Raw genomic sequence first — 19243 nt, forward strand, 5'->3', positions numbered from 1 at the left:
TTAATTTTTTAAAAAGAAAAAAAAAACACATGGAAATAGCAGTAACAAACACATAGACATAAAACTGAACTACATTGAGAATAAAAAGTGCAAAACAACAAAAAGTAACATTAGTATTTCTGCTGTAAATTGATTACAGAACTTTAGTGGGATTCCACACAATGTTTATCTTCATTCCGGAGCAGCTAATTCTCTGCACACTGTACTACAGTGTCTTTTACCAGGCAGAGATACTGGCAATGCAGCTGGATTCAGGTCCTTTTTAACTGCCTTCAGCGATGCCTCACATAGGGCCGGTCATGTACCCAAAGGTTTTTAGCATCTAGGAGCACTGAATACAGTATTTACTGTGTCTTCTTACAATACAGCACAATGCAAGCTACTGCTTAAAGCTTTACTACAATCCAACTGTCATGGATGTGGATAAGCATTCGGCAATAGCAAGGCTAAGTCTTTGTTTCATTACTTGTATCTTCCCTTTTTTACCTTTGAAAACTGAAATAAAACCTAAAAAGTCATATCTGAACACTGAGCTACCTTTAAAGTAAATACAAATTAACTGCAAACATGCTGGGTACTTCCTAAAATCCTTCCCAAATAAGAAGTTGGTTTTATGCAAAATGAACAGCTAAAATGAAAAAAAAAAAGCATTTAATTAAGTACCAAAAAAGCAAAAAAAAAGTTCCCTTACATTCCTTTTTGTCTGAGAACCATCTTGCCCACCCTGTAACATCTTCTGTGGGTAGAGCAAAGTTGGCATAGCTTTTTCTTCATTTCCCTTTTCTTCATTCACATTTTCTAAACTTCAACATATGAATGAAATATTTTTCCAGAGAAAAAAAAAACACAATACTAAAGGTGCTTAGAATGAGGGTTTCTATGATAAAAAATATTTGAAGGTGCAAAGTCCTGAAGTCTTCTCAGCTAGGTTTAGTGGGGGCTTTGATGCGGACAGTAGGTGTCCTAACTTGGAGCTTTGTTTGCGGATTTTGTGACTCTGCAGTTGCTGATGTTGGTGCTGGGCTCTGGTTAGATGCGGTCTGAAGCTGTGGTGATGCAGCGGCTACTGCCTGTTGCTGGAGGATCTTCTGCTGCACCACTTGAGCCGCTGTTGAAGCAGCTGGTAACACTTGAACTTGCTGCTGACCTGCTGCTGTTGCCTGGGTCAATGTAACAGTCTGTGACTGGACCTAAAAGAAAGATTATATTACTGCAATGAATATTGTATCATTTTTCGGAATCAGTAGGAATGCACAGACATATTCCAAATGGCATGAAGCATGACCCAAACTTTGGTGGGTAGAATGCGTTTATGATGGGAAAAAGCACTGACCTGCTGAGTGGCTGGCACTATCTGCTGAATATTAGCCACTGCTGCCTGTTGTTGGACCACCTGTGGAAGCTTTGCAACCTTGAGGAAATGAGCAGATGATGAAGCGGTGAAATGATATCTTTATGAACTTAAGAAAGGAAATACAAGGATATAATACGGCAATTCCAAAAGGATTGCCAGTAATGAAGTCTTATTTAGCTGGTTTATTGCTCTATCCAACAGATACATTCAAAGGGTTGTCTCATTCTATATATAAGCCAGAATTAACCCCCATAAGTCTGGCTTTGTCTAGACAGACATTTCCCTTGTAGCGAAAAGATGGGCTGGCATGGCCAATCTGATTCATAGTGGGAGATTTTGATGTGAAAATCCCCTCAGTGATGTCCATGTACTATATAATGGTATACAAAAGAGTTTGTCCTCATTGGGTCCCTTTAATGTAAAACTGATCTTGTTATTAAAGGGGTATTCCAGCACCCAATAACTTAAACCCTATCCACAAGCGGTGGGTCACTCCACTCAACCAGGAGTGTAAGGTGTCCCCCCCCACACACACATTTCAAAATTCATTCCCTATACTGTGTACTTGGGATATATTTTTGGCCACTGAAATACCCCTTTAAACCCTTCTAATTAAAAGTCTACATACTAGAGTTATTAAAGGGGTACTCCGGTGGAAAACTTTTTTTTTTTTTTAATGAACTAGTGCCAGAAAGTTAAACAGATTTGTAAATTACTTCTATTAAAAAAATCATAATCCTTTTGGTACTTTTTAGCAGCTGTATGCTACAGAGGAAATTCTTTACTTTTTGAATTTCTTCTTTGCGTTGTCCACAGGGCTCTCTGCTGACACCTCTGTCCGTGTCAGGAACTGTCCAGAGCAGCATAAGTTTGCTATGGGGATTTTCTCCTGCTCTGGACAGTTCCTGACAGTTCCATCAGGTGTCAGCAGAGAGCACTGTGGACAACACAAAAAATACATTCAAAAAGATTTTCATCTGTAGCAAACAGCTGCTAAAAAGTACTGAAAGGATTAATATTTTTTAATAGAAGTAATTTACAAATCTGTTTAACTTTCTGGCACCAGTTGATTTAAAAAAAAAAAAAAAAGTTTTCCACCGGAGTACCCCTTTAAATGAACATGAATCTATCCTTCTTAGCCCTTGTCTTCACAGAATTTATTTTTCAAAAATTTTCTATAGGATCTACTTTACTCTTTTCTCTTTACATCTTACTAGAATAGTTTTTTCCTTTGTCCTATTCTGTGTCTTTTTTCAGGGTTCATGGTTTACTAAGTTTAGTTTAAAATGGTTGGGGATCGCCCCACAAAACAGTGGATATATAATGATGGTTTACAATGATTTTTCTCTGCCGTGTTCTTCATATAGGTTGTATTGCTATCACATTATTACAGTAGTTTGGAGTAGCCATATTAGTCCAGTGATGCGGATGAAAAATCATAGAATGTTGAAGAATCTTGTAATAACTATTATTGGAGTAACAGTAATATGTAGAGACAAGCTTTCGGGCATCCTCCCTTTGGAAATGCTTTGGACTTGATAAAGGGAGGATTCCTGAAAGCTTGTCTACAAAATACTGAATAAAAAAGTTTTACAAGATATTGCAACATTCAATGATTTTTCATCCATATCACATTATTATAAATATTATATGAAATACTGAGGAATGTTCCCTAGGACTGCAATGCAATATACTCATTCACTTTATAATTGAGTCTTTAACATGATCAATCACAAAAATGATGGAAATTCTGTGACATGGGGATCAAAATGATTAATGGTTACTAGCAATGCTGAGTTTATTATCATGGGGAGGAGCACAACTATGTTATATAAATGGCTAAAAAGACTTCTGCAAGTATGGTTTTATGCACCCAAGTTATGAAATGAAAAAAAAAAATCATGAAATGAATGAGTAAGTTGCACTAATGTGTGTGTTTAGGTAAGCAGCAGTTACCTGTACCTGAATTTGAGCCTGCACTTGTTGGGCGCCAGGAGACTTCTGAGTCTGAGTGATAGGAGTTGTGAGGAACTGCGTTTTAATGGCAGGCTGAGAAGCATATGTCAACTTCTGCTGTTGAGACTGTTGCTGTTGTTGTTGCTGGGCCTGGACAGAGACCTGTTGACTTATCTGCTAAAAAGTACAAAAGACAAAGTTAGGGTGGGTTCACACTACGATTTGAAGATACAGGACCCGGACCCAGGAGATTCTCAAAGAATTTTGCGCCCAAAAAAAGCAATTTCACGCCAACATTTTGGAGCGAAAAGTATCGAACACATTTTCAAAGAGCTTTGTGCTGCGGTTTACACTGTTCACGTCAGTTTTGTAAAAGTGTCCACATATATTGTCTGCTTTACACGATAGTGTAGAAATCACAGAAATGGTTGTAGTTGTACTGTTCTTGGTTTTCTTTTCTAGTTTTTTGGGGGGAAAAGGTGTTATTTAAGTAATTATTTAAAAATAAATAATTATTATTGAAAAATGTTATTAAAAAAAAATATATATATATTTTTTTTTTTTTTCGCGCCAAAAAATATTTGGCGCGAAAAAAAATAAAAATAATGAATTTTCACATATTTTCAAAGCAGCAAAATAGAGCTTTGAAAATGTGAGGAGAAAAAAAAAAGGTGTGAATAATATCACTGGGACAGAAATGACAGTAGTTTTTGAGTGTCCCTGTAGAGTGGTGCTCCCATCCTCCGGCTGTGCACTGAGCTGCAGCATAGCCACGTTTACTTGACCAGTTAAGCATTCTGTTGCACAGTGGATGGCAGGGAAAGATTTAAAAAGGGACACTGCTTAAAAGGGTTGTCCCACCTTTAGAAATGTTTGTCTTTTCTCAGGATAGGGGAAAACTGTCTGACTACAGGGGTCCAACAGCAGGGACCTCCCATAATCTCGAGAACAGGGACCAGAGTCTTTTATCAAAATGTAGTGGCAGTTATTCATGTGCATCGCCGCTCGATTCATTCTCTATGGGAGCTTCCAGGGAGAGCCGAGTACAGCACTTGGCTATCTCAGGTGGCTCCTATCTATATATATATATATATATATATATATATATATATATATATATATAAAAAACTCAATGTGTGTGTGTGTGTGTATGTGTGTATGTATGTATGTGTGTATGTTCCAGCATCACGTCCAAACGGCTAAAGATATTAACATGAAACTTGGCACACATGTCACTTATATGTCAACAACAAACATAGGATAGGTGATTTAACCCTTACTCACCCCCATTTGCCAGGGGCAGGGTTTTTGTTTAAAGTCCAATACAAGTCTATGGGAAATATATGTTACTGCATAACTTCCAAACGGCTTGAGATATTTCGATAATACTTGGTCACATGTTACTTATATGTCCACTTAAAATATAGGATAGTTAATTTAACCCTTAACTACACCCATTTATGAGGGTCGGGGTTTTTGTTTAAAGTCCCATGCAAATCAATGGGAAATGTATGTTCCCATATAATTTCCGTACGGCTGGAGATATTTCAATACCTGGTACACATATTACGGGTTGGGATGGGAGGTCGAGATGGGAGGTCGGGATGGGAGGTCGAGATAGGAGGACGGGATATGACGACGGGATAGGAGGTCGAGATATTAGGACGGGAAAGGAGGACGGGATAGGAGGTTGGGATAGGAGGTGGGGATAGAAGGACAGGATAGGAGATCGGGATGGGAGGTTGGGATGGGAGGTCGCGATGGGAGGTCGGAATAGGAGGTCGAGATAGGAGGTCGGGATAGGAAATTGGGATAACAGGTCGGGATAGGAGGTCGGGATAGAAGGATGGGTAAGGAGGTCGGGATGGGATAGGAGGTCGGGATGGGAGGACGGGATGGGAGGTCGGGATAGGAGGACGGGATAGAAGGTCGGGATAGGAGGTTGGGATAGGAGGTCGAGATAGGAGGTCAAGATAGGAGGAAGGGATAGGAGGTCGGGATAGAAGGTCGGGATAGGAGGTTGGGATGGGAGGTCGGGATAGGAGGTCAAGATAGGAGGTCGGGATAGGAAATCGGGATAACAGGTCAGCATATGAGGTCAGGATAGAAGGATGGGATAGGAGGTCGGGATGGGATAGGAGGTCGGGATGGGAGGACGGGATGGGAGGTTGGGATGGGAGGACGGGATGGGAGGTTGGATGGGAGGTCGGGATAGGATGTCGAGATAGGAGGACGGGATAGAAGGTCGGGATAGGAGGACGGGATATGAGGACGGGATATGAGGACGGGATAGGAGGTCGGGATAGGAGGTCTGGATAGGAGGCCTGGATAGGAGGTCGGGATAGGAGGTCGAGATAGGAGGATGGGATAGGAGGTTGGGATAGGAGGTCGGGATAGGAGGTGAATATAGGAGGTCGGGATAGGAGGTTTGGATAGGAGAACGGGATAGGAGGTCGGGATAAGGGGTCAGGATAGGGGGTCAGGATAGGAGGTCAGGATATGGAAACAATATATGAGGATGGGATATGAAGTCAATAGCTTCCTCCTTTGTTTATTTTCCTCCCCAACAAGAATTAGGAAGGAAAAACCAGGCAACGCCGGGTACTCAGCTAATAGAAGATAAATGTTGCTCCATTCTGATGGGGTTCCCATTCTCAAAATTGTGATCACTATGCCTGAGAACGATGATAACTTCTAATGGTCAGATTCCCAGGATTAGTAAGTGATGGCATATGCTACAGATAAAAAATGGGCTTGTATTAGTTAATAGAGTGGTATCCAAATTATGTATAACAGAAAACGTTCTTACCTTCTGCTGCTGCACAGATGCCTGTCCTGGAGATGCCCCAGACTGCAAGGCTTTTTGTTGTTGCTGCTTTAGTTTTAGGAGCTGCTGTACATTTAAGGGCTGAGCAACTACAGTCTGCCCACCTAAAGGACAAATGTTGGAAGATCAGGACCTGTCAAATGTAAGCGTTAAAGCATAGCTCTAACTCTATGTGTCTACCTTGCTTAAATATGTTTTAAATATTTTATTATTTATTATTTTTCAACATATTAGGCGTTGTTGGATTACCATATTATACTATTTAATGTTAGATAAATAACATCTTCTAACAGTGGATAGACACCCGACAGGCCCCATGACAAAGCATTTATTATCATCTGTCTGAAAACGGTCCATTTAGAGCATAAACCATGGTGCTAGTGTGTTTACAGCCTTGCTCGATTTCATTCCCAGTACCCAGCTGTTATATTGGACCAATAGGAAGGACATCAAAAAGATAGTAACATTTTGAAAAATACAAATTAATTTGTACATTATTATTATGATCTGCTAAATATATGTAATAATTACATATCCTACCTGCAGCTTTCTGGGGTTGACCAATAGCAACACTGATTCCAGCTACCGTGACAGGTAGTGTGGTCACCCCTGTAGATGATACAACAGCAGACACAACTGGAGGCTTTGCTAGTGCCACTTGTGCAGTTTGTCCTGGTTGGGCCTGGATTTGACCTTGGGCCTGAAGCTGAAGAATTAAGTTAAGTTTCATTAGCCCTTTCTTAGAAATGTAAAATTTTTCATAAAGTGTAAACTGTAATACACAGTAGAAATAAAGAAAATACTTACATACTTAAAAAAAACCATACAAAATTAATGTAAAATATAAAAAACGTCCAAAAACAGAAACCCTGACACATGGCAGTTCATTCATATTAGTGCACACAACTGTTTCCACATTACCAGTGTAAGTATTGACCAACCAGCTATAAAACCAATGACAGGTGAAGTGAATAACATTGAGTGTCTTGTTACAATCACACTTGACAAGGGATGGAATATAGTAGGAAGGTACAGTCAGTCATTCAATTAAAGTGCTGGGAGCAGGAAAATTGAGCAAGCATAATGATCTGACTTTGACAAACATAGAAACATAGAATGTGTTGGCAGATAAGAACCATTAGGTCCATCTAGTCTGCCCAATATTCTGAATACTATGAATAGTCTCTGGCCCTATCTTATATGAAGGATAGCCTTATGCTTATCTCTATCTTATATGGAGGATAGCCTTATGCTTATCCCTATCTTATATGAAGGATAGCCTTATGCTTATCCCATGCATGTTTAAACTCCTTCACTGTATTTGCAGCGACCACTTCTGCAGGAAGGCTATTCCATGCATCCACTACTCTCAGTAAAGTAATACTTCCTGATATTACTTTTAAACCTTTGCCCCTCTAATTTAAAACTATGTCCTCCTGTGGTAGTTTTTCTTCTTTTAAATATTCTCTCCTCCTTTACCGTGTTGATTACCTCCTCCTTTACCGTGTTGGGACAACAAATTGTGATGGTGAACTAACCATAGGGTCATGGGCATCCAAAACTAACGATGCACAAAGGAATGAAGGCTAGTTGGTCTGGTTGAGTCTTACAGAAGAGCTACTGTACCAAAAACTGCGGAAAAAAGGTAATGCTGGATATAAAAGAAATGTGCACAGTACACAATGCATCGCAGCTTGCTGTCACAGACCAGTCAATTCCTAATGCTGACCCCTGTCTACCACCGAAAGTGCCTACAATGGGCATCTGAAAATCAGAAATGGACTACAGACAGAACAATGGAAGAAGGTGGCCTGGTCTCATGAATCACATTTCCTTTACATTATGCAGATGGCCAGAAGCATGTGCACTGGATGGCGAAGAGATGGCACCAAAATGCACTAGGGGAAGAAGTCAAGCTGGCAGACGCAGTGAGATGTGCAGTTGGGCATGTCCCTACACTGTTTGGCACTGTTAGCTTTGATTGGATAAATTCTAACAGTGCAGGGCCCCCCCCCCCCCCAACTGGTAAAACCCAGTTGGCTATATAGTCAGACATTTCACTATAAAAAAAAAGATGTTCCAGAATTGCTATTTTATGTAGAATAAAACTATCTGCAGCTAATACCTATAATACTACACAGCACAGTGTTGATCCAGAGAAAGGCATAAATTCCTATACAGTGTATGCCAATTTCCCTATTCCAAATATGATAAGTAGAATAAATCCGTGGATCAAAATACTATCTCCAGAAATCTAGTACCCATAACTTGTAATATTATTTTTTTCAAGAAACATCTAGTACTCATAACTTATATAAAGTAATATTTTATTTTTTCACAACATCATGTGCCACTGAGTTCCACAGTCTTACTACTTTAGCAGTATATAAGACAGAATCATGATTCAAGAAGTGTAACACAGGGGTCACAGGACCTCTATTCTACCAGGGCTCTATTTTATGGGTTTCCTAAGTGTCACTGAGAGTCAAGAGACAATGGCCGAGATTTATCAAATGGCCTGAAACCAGAAGAGTCTGATTTTGCCTATGCCAACCAATCACAGATCAGCTTTCATTTTACCAAAGCTCGTTAAGAGATAAAAGCTGAGCTGTGATTAATTGATATGGGCAAAATCAGACAGTTTTGCTTTCAGCTAGATTAATAATTATGGGGCACTGTTCCTGCTTATATTTTCCTCCATACTGCCTGCCTGTTTTCTGTCTTTTAATCATCTATAGACAGTTATGTACAGTGGAATAATTCTCATTGCCGCTTTTCTTTTATTTTAATGCTACCTTATTGTTTCTATGGTAAAACTATTTTATTTCTTTGTTGTTGTAAAACTATAAAATCCAATAAAAAAAATGATTTGATAAAAAAAAAAAAAAAAAGAAGTGTTGTAATCATAAAAAAAAAACTTTTGACACGTCATAGAGACATATGAAAAGCTACAACGAGCAAGGAGAAGCGCTTAGATGAGTGCTTCTCCCTTTGTCTCTCTTTTTGGTGCGGGACAGATTCAGCTATAGCCCTGCAGTGAGGAGGGAGAGAGATGGAAATAGAAGGGCACAGGTCAGCACTTTTAACGGCTCATTCTAGTCATCGGTGAGGGTCTCAGCACTCAGGCCCCACATCAGTGTTGTATAAAAGCATAGAAAAATGACCACTGGAGTTATTATTCACTGAAGGTTAAAACCTACCAGGCGAGCCACATGCAGATTAGTAACAGCTCCTGCGAGGACGGCTCCAGCTCTTGGGGCAGTGACTGCTGTCAGCTGCTGAGCCTGTTGCTGTGGTGGTGTTGGCTGTGGTTGCTGCTGCCCCTGTGTTGGTGCAGGCTGTGGAGTACCTTGAGGAGGTGGTTGCTGTTGTTGTTGAGCTACTGCCTGAGTTGCCTGTTGAGGAATCTGCATTTTCTGCTTTTGCAATTTGAGTAGTTGCTCCTTGTTTTAATAAAATAATATATAATAAATAACCAATGACGACTTACTGGAAATAAAACAATTATGTTAGCCAACCCACCTGCGATAATTTGCCTACAGCTTTTATTTGCCCTGGGGACTGTGTCTGAGCCTGGATCTGGGGCACTTGTACTTGGGCAGCTTGTTGTTGTCGAAGAAGCTGGAACTGGGCTGGAGTGATGGTTTTACTAGCAAGCTGAACCCCAGCAGTTGTAGCTGGAAAGTAAATGGACACAAAAATAAGGCAAAAAAACACAAAGACCATTTTTAAAAGCAAAAAACTAAGAAATATGGTTCAATACCTGTTGTCACTTGAGTAACAATGGACCTGGCCTGTGTCTGGACAGGAGTGATACTGCTGCACACCACAGTTCCACCAGTCACTGGGGTTACTGCTCGCACACCCTGATTTGTTGCTATAGTCACCATTTCTGCAGGTGTGGCTGAAGTGGCTACTGCTCTTTGCTGAGCATGAACAACCTGTGCTGCCCCACCAGGAGCCTAAGAGAAAATTAGTTAAAATTAAGCTTAAATGAACATAGTGACAAAAAATACCCCATATGTTTGGTATATCATAAAGTTTTAATCGGTTGGGTCTGAGTGTTCAAACCCCCGTTGATCGGAAGAGCATGTTCTCTCCCTGCTCTGTGTCACGTCACTGAGATGGTGGCATAATGTCATTTTAAGGGATTGTCTCTGTCACACAGACGCAGAGTGGGGAGAGAAGCACACAGAAGTATACTTCTTTATCCACTCATTCTAATGATAGGTCGGGGTCAGAGCAGAGAAAGGTACACTAAGGAACCTAAAACTGCTAGGCAGTAACCACATTTCACAATGTATATTTAAAGCAATGCTAACTATTATAATAACATTTTTAAGCTTTTGAAGAAAGAAAACTGTCTTAGAGCTGTTCCTTGGTTTTGTATTCTTTTTCTTTGTTTTATATACGGTAATCAAAAAGCCTTTGCATATAAAAAAAAAAAAAGTGTACTTTAGGTTAAATTCCATATCAATGTTATAAAAGAAACTTAAAGGGAAAACTTTTTTTTTTTTTTTAATCAACTGGTGACAGAAAGTTAAACAGATTTGTAAATTACTTCTATTAAAAAATCTTAATCCTTCCAGTACTTATTAGCTGCTGAGTACTACAGAGGAAATCCTTTTCTTTTTTGGAACACAGAGCTCTCTGCTGACATCACGAGCACAGTGCACTCTGCTGACATTGCTGTCCATTTTAAGAACTGTCCAGAGTAGAAGAAAACCCCATAGAAAACATATGCTGCTCTGGACAGTTCCTAAAATGGACAGTGATGTCAGCAGAGAGCACTGTGCTCGTGATTCAGCAGAAAGCACTGTGTTCCAAAAAGAAAAGAATTTCCTCTGTAGTATTCAGCAGCTAATAAGTACTAGAAGGATTACGATTTAGAAGTATTAGAAGTAATTTACAAATCTGTTTAGCAGTCTATTTTTCTCCAATGTATATTCCGGAAGTATTACTATTTACTTACAGTAAGTGTGCCTGGTATAACAGGAGATGCCAACCTTTTATTAATAGGTTGGAAGGTAGCAGAAGGGACACCTGCCACTGTATTGACAATGACATTTCCACTAACAGCAGCTGTCAATAAAGAGGAGATACACATTAGATTATCATATTTAGGCAGCAGAGGTATGATGATTGATATTCCATAACAGTGTGGTAGAACTTAAAGTGGTACTCCGCTGCTCAGCATTTGGAACAAACTATTCCGAACACTGGAGCCGGCGCCGGGAGCTTGTGACATATAGCCCCCTCATGTGATATAGCCCCGCCCCCTCATGACGTCACGCCCCGCTCCCTCAATGCAAGTCTATGGGAGGGGGCATGACAGCGGAGTATCCCTTTAAGTCCCTTTTTCTTACACCGGGGAAAGAAGCCACTCATTGTGCAGGAAATTGCTACACAGCTATATTGAAGTGAATGGAGCCACGTAGCAGTTTCTACCTAGAGGGTGGCTTGGAAACACTGTGAAGCAGCTGCTATTTTTGTAGGGGTTCGGGCAGTTGGACAACCACAATTAGTAAGTAATGCATATCCTAGTAAAATTGCCTCACTGACCATAGTGAAAACACCCTTTTAAAGGGGTTCTCCGGTGCTTAGACATCTTATCCCCTATCCAAAGGATAGGAGATAAGATACCTGATCGCGGGAGTCCCGCCACTGGGGACCCCCGTAATCTTGCACCCCGTTTGTAATCAGTACGGGAGGGGGCATGATAGCTGTCACGCCCCCTCCCATAGGCTTGCATTGAGGGGCGGAGCGTGATGTCACACAGGGGCGGAGGCATGAAGTCACAAGCCGCCGGCCCTGTGGTCGCCGGTAATCAGACACAGACGGGGTGCTGTGTGCAAGATCACGGAGGTCCCCAGCGGCGGGACTCCCGCGATCAGGCATCTTATCCCCTATCCTTTGGATAGGGGATAAGATGTCTAAGCACCGGAGAACCCCTTTAATGGAGAGTTTAACATCAATATTATATGCTACTGTAAAAATCAGGCAAAATGTCTCAGCCAGCTAGCTAAACATTGCATAGTGACCTAGAGGTTATTTATTTAATTATTGTATAGCTCATATAGGGTTGAAACGTTTAGTATGTTAAAGTGGGAACATAAGATAATAATCAATAATCCCTTGTCAAGTAGGATTGTACATACATCAGCAATACCCATGCATCATGCCCACAGTGCCTACAGCAGTGCAAAAGCATTAAAGGGTTCTCTGCTCTGGACAATCCCTACTTATCGGAAGCATTGATTTAAAATAAGCTGATCACAAATTCACCTGATTAGTTGGCATCTGTGGGGAACCTGGCTGTATGTGTTTAATTTCAATGCAGCTCCACCACAAGTAAAGTTAAGCATTACACCAGGTCCATTCAGGACACTATGTAGCTTCTGTCCAGAGATAAGGATCCAGAACAAGGGACTTCTTTCTACTAACTTTTCTATTTTATAAAATGTTCTTTTATATGGAAATGGGTATTCTAAACTGGACAACACTTGTAAAAGCTAATTTATTATAAACAGGCTTACATGATACATGTACAACATATAAATCTATTTGTCAAAATTGTATAGGTCTCCTTCTATACATATCCTTCCCACAATGATCGCTAAGCTGGGAGGGCAATGTTAGGATGGGAGAGGGGGTGGATGGTGTTAGGGTTCTGATTGAAAAATAAAATAAAAGCTTGGAGGGGACAGCGGTAAAGCTATAGGATTATCACTAAACCGGTAGGGAGACTGGTGGAGATAAGAGGAGGAGCATATGCACAGTCACAGCTTTGTAAAAAAGCAAAATGTGTTGAAAATTGTTACATAATGTGGTAGCTTACCAGCTTGTATACTTGCTCCTGTTACTGCCGTCTTAATGGTTCCAGCCTGTACAAAGACAAGTATTGAATCTGTATTTGGTAAATTCTTGACAAAAGTATCAAATCAACTGCAAAACATTTCCTCTTTCAAACAGATTTTCTACTTATGTCACAAAGTGAATGTATTTCCTAGATTTATTTTACTGATTAAAGCCAGCTACTGAAATATGTTGTGTTCTTTTTTCTAACCTACCAGTATTTAACCTAAGTGATATGGTTTACAGCAAGACCCATAAACATGGACACAATAGACTGGAATGTTTTCTAGGCATGCCTTGTGACCTGTGCAGAGGTCATACCACAAGAAAGGGGAGGCTGAATTTTGACCTCCAGCTATTATGAATGGTGGATCCAAGGTTCTCTATATGCTGGTTTCACCTCTAAATGCAATCCTGTCAAAAGGAGATCTCTACAGAACAGGAAGTTTCAGCTTAATATAAGGTCTAGAGGCCAGAATAAAAATTGCAAGATTTATTTTATAAAGTCAAACCTGAAAATAATAGGAACTAATAAGTGGCTATGGTTACAACTTACCAAAACTGCAGTGGTTGGTACATTGGTAACAGTTGGACTGGCAATTACTGCTTGTGGCTGCTGCACGACCTGTTGTTGCACCACTTGTTGCTGAGCCTGAGCCTGGACAGGCTGAACTGTTGGGGTTGATGGTTGTTGCCCATTTTGTAGAGGCTGTTGTGGAGCCTGAGGACCAGCCTGTTGTTGGGCCCTATGATGCTGTTCTACTAATGCCTGCACAAAATTTACATTATACAATGAATAATAAAAAAATAAAGAGGTGGAAGAGGTACATAAACTTCTCTCCGTAATCTGATGCGGTGCTTGCTGGTTACCGAGTGCATTCTCAGTACGGTAGGTTCTTAGATAATACATGTATGCGTATAACAGGTGCAAGACTATATTGGATTTCATCTGAGATTCTCTGGTTAAGACTAATTTTGGGGGCTGTGAATTGAACTCATGGGAGTGAGGGCGATGAAGACTATTATTTATTATTAGTGGATATTATCCAAGGGCTAAATACACAATTTAGTAGTATTGCTCTGTAAGCTAAACATAATAACAAATCCAAATATAACTGTATACAACAAAATACACTTGGTATTCACATGGATAATTTGTTTCCAACTTTCTAATAAAGAATAACCCAGAAAATATTTAAAAAAAAATTGCCAACAGCAACCAATAACAGCTCAGCCTTTATGTTACTAGAGCAATTTTAGAAATAAAAGCTAAGCTAGGGCTGCTTGTTTTGGGCAAATCATTTTTTGATCTATTGTGTTTTCACGGTACAGTACAGACACAGAAAGCCAAGAGAGAGAGAGAGAGAGAGCCAATGTGCAGTTTATTGTTCTCCTGATCTTAAAAATCTTATCACAAAGCACCTCTTATGTTTCCCCAACAATCCACAAATCATTTTGTGCTATGATATGTCCGCCTATGTCAGTAGATTTATTCTGACTGAAATAGGGGCAGCATGGAATCTCGACAGGCACCTAAACACTATGGCCTTGATTTAATAAGAGTTGAGTGCAGTTTTCTTTGTAGATTTTAATTCCCTACAATTTTGTTTCCATGGTATTTACTAAGGTTTCCCTACATTTTGCTTTTTTTACACCTGCTCTTAACTGTAGAGCTCAAATCCACATTTTATGTGTTAAACTAAAAAAGAGAAAAAGAAACACAGCTGCACATCCACAAATTTAGTAAATATGTTGTTTTTTTGTGAAAATATCATGGGACATGCCTCATTTTTTATAGCCACGCTCCCTTTCTGGCGGCCACACCCTTACGGGTTTTCTCAGTAAAATGGAGAGTTGGTCAGGTTTTTTTCAAATCTGGCACAAATTCTGACACACAACCCATCAAAACACAACCCATCAATAGTAAATCAGGGCCTATGGTTTAGAGAAAAGATTGTTTGAAATTGAGCAATGGCACCAGGGGAAGTGTCTGCGGGTGGTCTTTCTGGCTTTTCCCCTCGGGGCTCAGCTTCATTGGGAGTTTTCACCCTAAACAAGTACAGACACTGATGCTGAGCTGGCAGGGCAGAGGCTTGAAAGACCATACTCCCAGACACTTCCCCTGGTGGCTTGGCTTTATACAATTTTTTTCTGAAAAGTGGCAGCTTTTCAGAGTAAAACATATTTGGAATTTAAAAAGAAACTGACAGAATGATCACCCGCACTAATATACAGGCTTACAGTGTGACCAATGACCTTCTTTCTAATCTTTACCTAACCAAAATTCGTCCAGCCATTCACGAGTTATGCTGTGGCTGCTACACAAGCGAAAACACAGCTCTGGACTCTACTCGTCATACAGCAGCAGGAGGAGGTGAACACTGATGAAGGGGCGGGTTGGAGGGGAGGGAGAGTGCATTATTATTGTTAAAACAGCAATGATACCTCCCCCAAGTTAGTGCAGGTGATCCTCCTGTAAGGCACATAACCCTTTATTGCTGCCAATTTTTCAGGCAGCATGAATCTCAGGAAAGAGGTGTTGTCTGTTTTAAGAACTAGTTTAATGCATTCTTTAAAAGAACTGGAAGTGAAAGTACCTTTTTTTCCTTGGCTATTCGCTCAGCACGAAGAGAGGCCACTTGAATAGGTGGTAGAGGTTTATCATAGTTTATTCCACTGGAAGTAAAAGGAAAAAAGTGGACTAAATTAATTCTGGTATGACTAGAAGAATCCCAACAGATGCTACATCAATGGCGTATGTTACTGACTAACCAGGACCAACAGCAAAACTCCTATATGTACTTTCTCAGCAAAAATATGAAAATATATTTTTTAATATATTTTAGCCAAATACGTTTTTTAACTTTTTACCGCACAGATTGGGTTTTAATATAGTACAAAACCCAACCAGTAATCTGTGTGCGAAGATATGTAAAAAAAATATTAAATAAAGAAAAAATATTTTTCATTTTATAATTTAAAATAATGACTTTAACAAAAATGCGTTGCAGCACATAATAATCCTCTCCCCTATACAACAATACCAGTTATATGTACTTCCCTATCCAGCACACACTGTTTTTGTAATTCTAGTGTATCTGCCACCTTTAACTAGTACACAGGATTTGTAAATGAACATACTGTGTGCAAAAATATTATTGTAGGTGTAAAAGCAGATAGGGATGTGCTGGAGAAACAAAATAGCCTTGTGGGCTTCGAAAAGTTTAGATCACAAGATACATTTAATATCAGTATTTCTCTAGATGCAGATGATGCATAATATTGATTTAATGCCTGACGACCATTAGATTGCTATAAGAAGGATCTCACAAAAATAAAGGGAACACTAAGAAAACACATCCTAGATCTGAATGAATGAACTAATTGTATGAAATACTTTCGTCTTTACATAGTTGAATGTGCTGACAACAAAATCACAAAAAAATTATCAATGGAAATCAAATTTATCAACCCATCTGGATATGGAGTCACACTCAAAATCAAAGTGGAAAACCACATTACAGGATGATCCAACTTTATGTAATGTCCTTAAAACAAGTCAGAATGAGGCTCAGTAGTGTGTGTGGCCTCCACGTGCCCGTATGACCTCCCTACAACGCCTGGGCATGCTCCTGATGAGGTGGTGGATGGTCTCTTGAGGGATGTCCTCCCCGACCTAGACTAAAGCATCCGCCAACTCCTGGACAGTCTGTTGGTGGATGGAGTGAGACATGATGTCCCAGATGTGCTCAATCGGATTCAGGTCTGGGGAACGGGCGGGCTAGTCCATAGCATCAATGCCTTCCTCTTGCAGGAACTGCTGACACACTCCAGCCACATGAGGTCTAGCATTGTCTTGCATTAGGAGGAACCCAGGGCCAACCGCACCAGCATATGGTCTCACAAGGAGTCTGAGCATTTCATCTCGGTACCTCATGGCAGTCAGGCTACCTCTGGCAAGCACATGGAGGGCTGTGCGGCCCCCCCCAAAGAAATGCCACCCCACACCATTAGTGACCCACCGCCAAACCGGTCATGCTGGAGGATTTTGCAGGCAGCAGAACGTTCTCCATGGCGTCTCCAGACTCTGTCACATATGCTCAGTGTGAACCTGCTTTCATCTGTGAAGAGCACAGGGCACCAGTGGCAAATTTGCCAATCTTGATGTTCTCTGGCAAATGCCAAACGTCCTGCACGGTGTTGGGCTGTAAGCACAACCCCCAACTGTGGACGTCGGGCCCTCATACCACCCTCATGGAGTCTGTTTCTGACCGTTTGAGTCGACACATGCACATTTGTGGCCTGCTGGAGGTCATTTTGCAGGGCTCTGGCAGTGCTCCTCCTTACACAAAGGCAGAGGTAGCGGTCCTGCTGCTGGGTTGTTGCCCTCCTACGGCATCCTCCACATCTCCTGATGTACTGGCCTGTCTCCTGGTAGCGCCTCCATGCTCTGGACACTATGCTGACAGATTCAGCAAACCTTCATACCACAGCTCACATTGATGTGCCATCCTGGATGAGCTGCACTACCTGAGCCACTTGTGTGGGTTGTAGACTCCGTCTCATGCTACCACTAGAGTGAAAGCACCGCCACCATTCAAAAGTGACCAAAACATCAGCCTGGAAGCATAGGAACTGAGAAGTGGTCTGTGGTTACCACCTGCAGATCCACTCCTTTATTCGGGGTGTCTTGCTAATTGCCTATAATTTCCACCTGTTGTCTGTTCCATTTGCACAACAGCATGTGAAATTGATTGTCAATCAGTGTTGCTCCCTGAGTGGACAGTGTGATTTCACAGAAGTGTGATTGACTTGGAGTTACAGTGTGTTGTTTAAGTGTTCCCTTTATTTTTTTGAGCAGTGTATATAGAGAAATGCTGAAGTTACACAAAGCATGTTCTGCCAGCATCCTCCTCTTACCCATATTATAGTCTAAGGCCTATGGACATTGCAACATCACATTTTTCAAGGCAATGTGCTTAGGTGCTAGTTGTTTTACACATATTACAATGAGTACTGTCCTAGTGATGAATAATAATGGACATGTCATATGAAATAATGGTGCATTAGCATCAATCTACAAATTAGGCAGAGGATGTCTTTGAGATAGTTACCTTTCGGCAAGTACAGAGGCATGCTTTGGATTTTTCTGAAATGGGTTCATTCCCAAGCTAAAACATGTAAAATATGAAGAAATATTAAACTAAAATATATTAAATGTAAATATTAAAGGGGTACTCCAGCCCTAATACATCTTATCCCCTATCCAAAGGATAGGGGATAAGATGTATGATTGCGGGGTCCCGCACGCAATCTGTTATTCTGCACCCACCTTTGTGAGCTCTCTGCAGACAGACAGATTGCAGGGGTCCCCAGCAGCGGGACCCCCGCAATCATACATCTTATCCTCTATCCTTTGCATAGGGGATAAGATGTATTAGGGTCGGAGTACCCCTTTAAATGACTTATGCAGAGTTATCTCTGACACCTTTCAAAGCTCGTTCTTAAAAATGTATTTTTTCAGGAGCTTATGAAAAAAGATTCCTGTACTTTTTGTACCTTTTAAAGCTACTAAGCTAAGTTATAAAATTACCTGTCTTCACATGGCACCTTAAGTAGATTGAAAAACTTTTTGAAGGTTGAGTTCACTGGGAGCTTTATAAATCTTTATGCAGCAAGCTCCACCTAGTGGTGACTACAGGTGATCAAAAGTTTATTATTTAAAGTGCAACTGTCAGGCAGGATAGACTTGTTAAAGAGGCATTTTAAGTAAAAGCATTTTAAGTACTTAACTCACAGACAGTAATGGACATGCTTAGGAAGGATCTATGCTTGTCTTGGGGCTAAATGGCTGTGTTGTGAGTCCAACATAACACTGCTGATTCTTTTTGTGGAATAGCTATATCCTGTTGGAGTTCCCTCCCTCCAATTACAAGTCCCAGGATCCCTTGTTTGTAAGTGGGAGGTCACTTTTCTTCCCCCCACACATCAGCCACCCCACCCATTGCAGCACACCTGAGCTGCCTTCCAAGCGTGCTTAAGAACTACAATTTCTTGCAGCCCTGTGGAGAATAAGCTCCTTCCCACCCAGCGGTTCTCTTTCAACAACTGACTAGTGATGTAATGTCTTGGGCTGCACTGCAACTTGGGAAAAGCTGAGACAAAACTAATTTTGTATGCTGATAAAAATGAACATCGAGGCAAAGATCACATAAGAATTGTGAGATCATCCATCTAACATAGGTACAGAC

At 40.7% G+C, this 19243-nt stretch overlaps 1 protein-coding gene across 6 annotated transcripts in view; it reads right to left on the reverse strand.

The window, feature by feature from the left end:
• Positions 1–487: 487 nt before the first annotated feature.
• The window catches only part of EP400 (E1A binding protein p400), a 170342-nt gene continuing 151586 nt past the window's right edge, over positions 488–19243 (reverse strand). For 2 of the 6 annotated variants that reach the window (XM_056533132.1, XM_056533160.1), the window contains 13 exons: positions 18107–18163; positions 15590–15668; positions 13549–13761; positions 12976–13021; positions 11110–11219; positions 9901–10099; positions 9660–9814; positions 9338–9580; positions 6678–6843; positions 6120–6241; positions 3317–3487; positions 1334–1411; positions 488–1190 (listed from right to left, as the gene is read on the reverse strand). In XM_056533132.1, the coding sequence (XP_056389107.1) occupies positions 921–1190; positions 1334–1411; positions 3317–3487; positions 6120–6241; positions 6678–6843; positions 9338–9580; positions 9660–9814; positions 9901–10099; positions 11110–11219; positions 12976–13021; positions 13549–13761; positions 15590–15668; positions 18107–18163 (1909 nt within the window). In that variant the 3' untranslated portion in view covers positions 488–920. The remainder of the gene's footprint in view (positions 1191–1333; positions 1412–3316; positions 3488–6119; positions 6242–6677; positions 6844–9337; positions 9581–9659; positions 9815–9900; positions 10100–11109; positions 11220–12975; positions 13022–13548; positions 13762–15589; positions 15669–18106; positions 18164–19243) is intronic. The other 4 variants (XM_056533153.1, XM_056533171.1, XM_056533142.1 and 1 more) reach the window with 3 other exon arrangements.

This window comes from Hyla sarda, chromosome 1 (genome assembly GCF_029499605.1).
Source record: "Hyla sarda isolate aHylSar1 chromosome 1, aHylSar1.hap1, whole genome shotgun sequence".
Lineage (NCBI taxonomy): Eukaryota > Metazoa > Chordata > Amphibia > Anura > Hylidae > Hyla > Hyla sarda.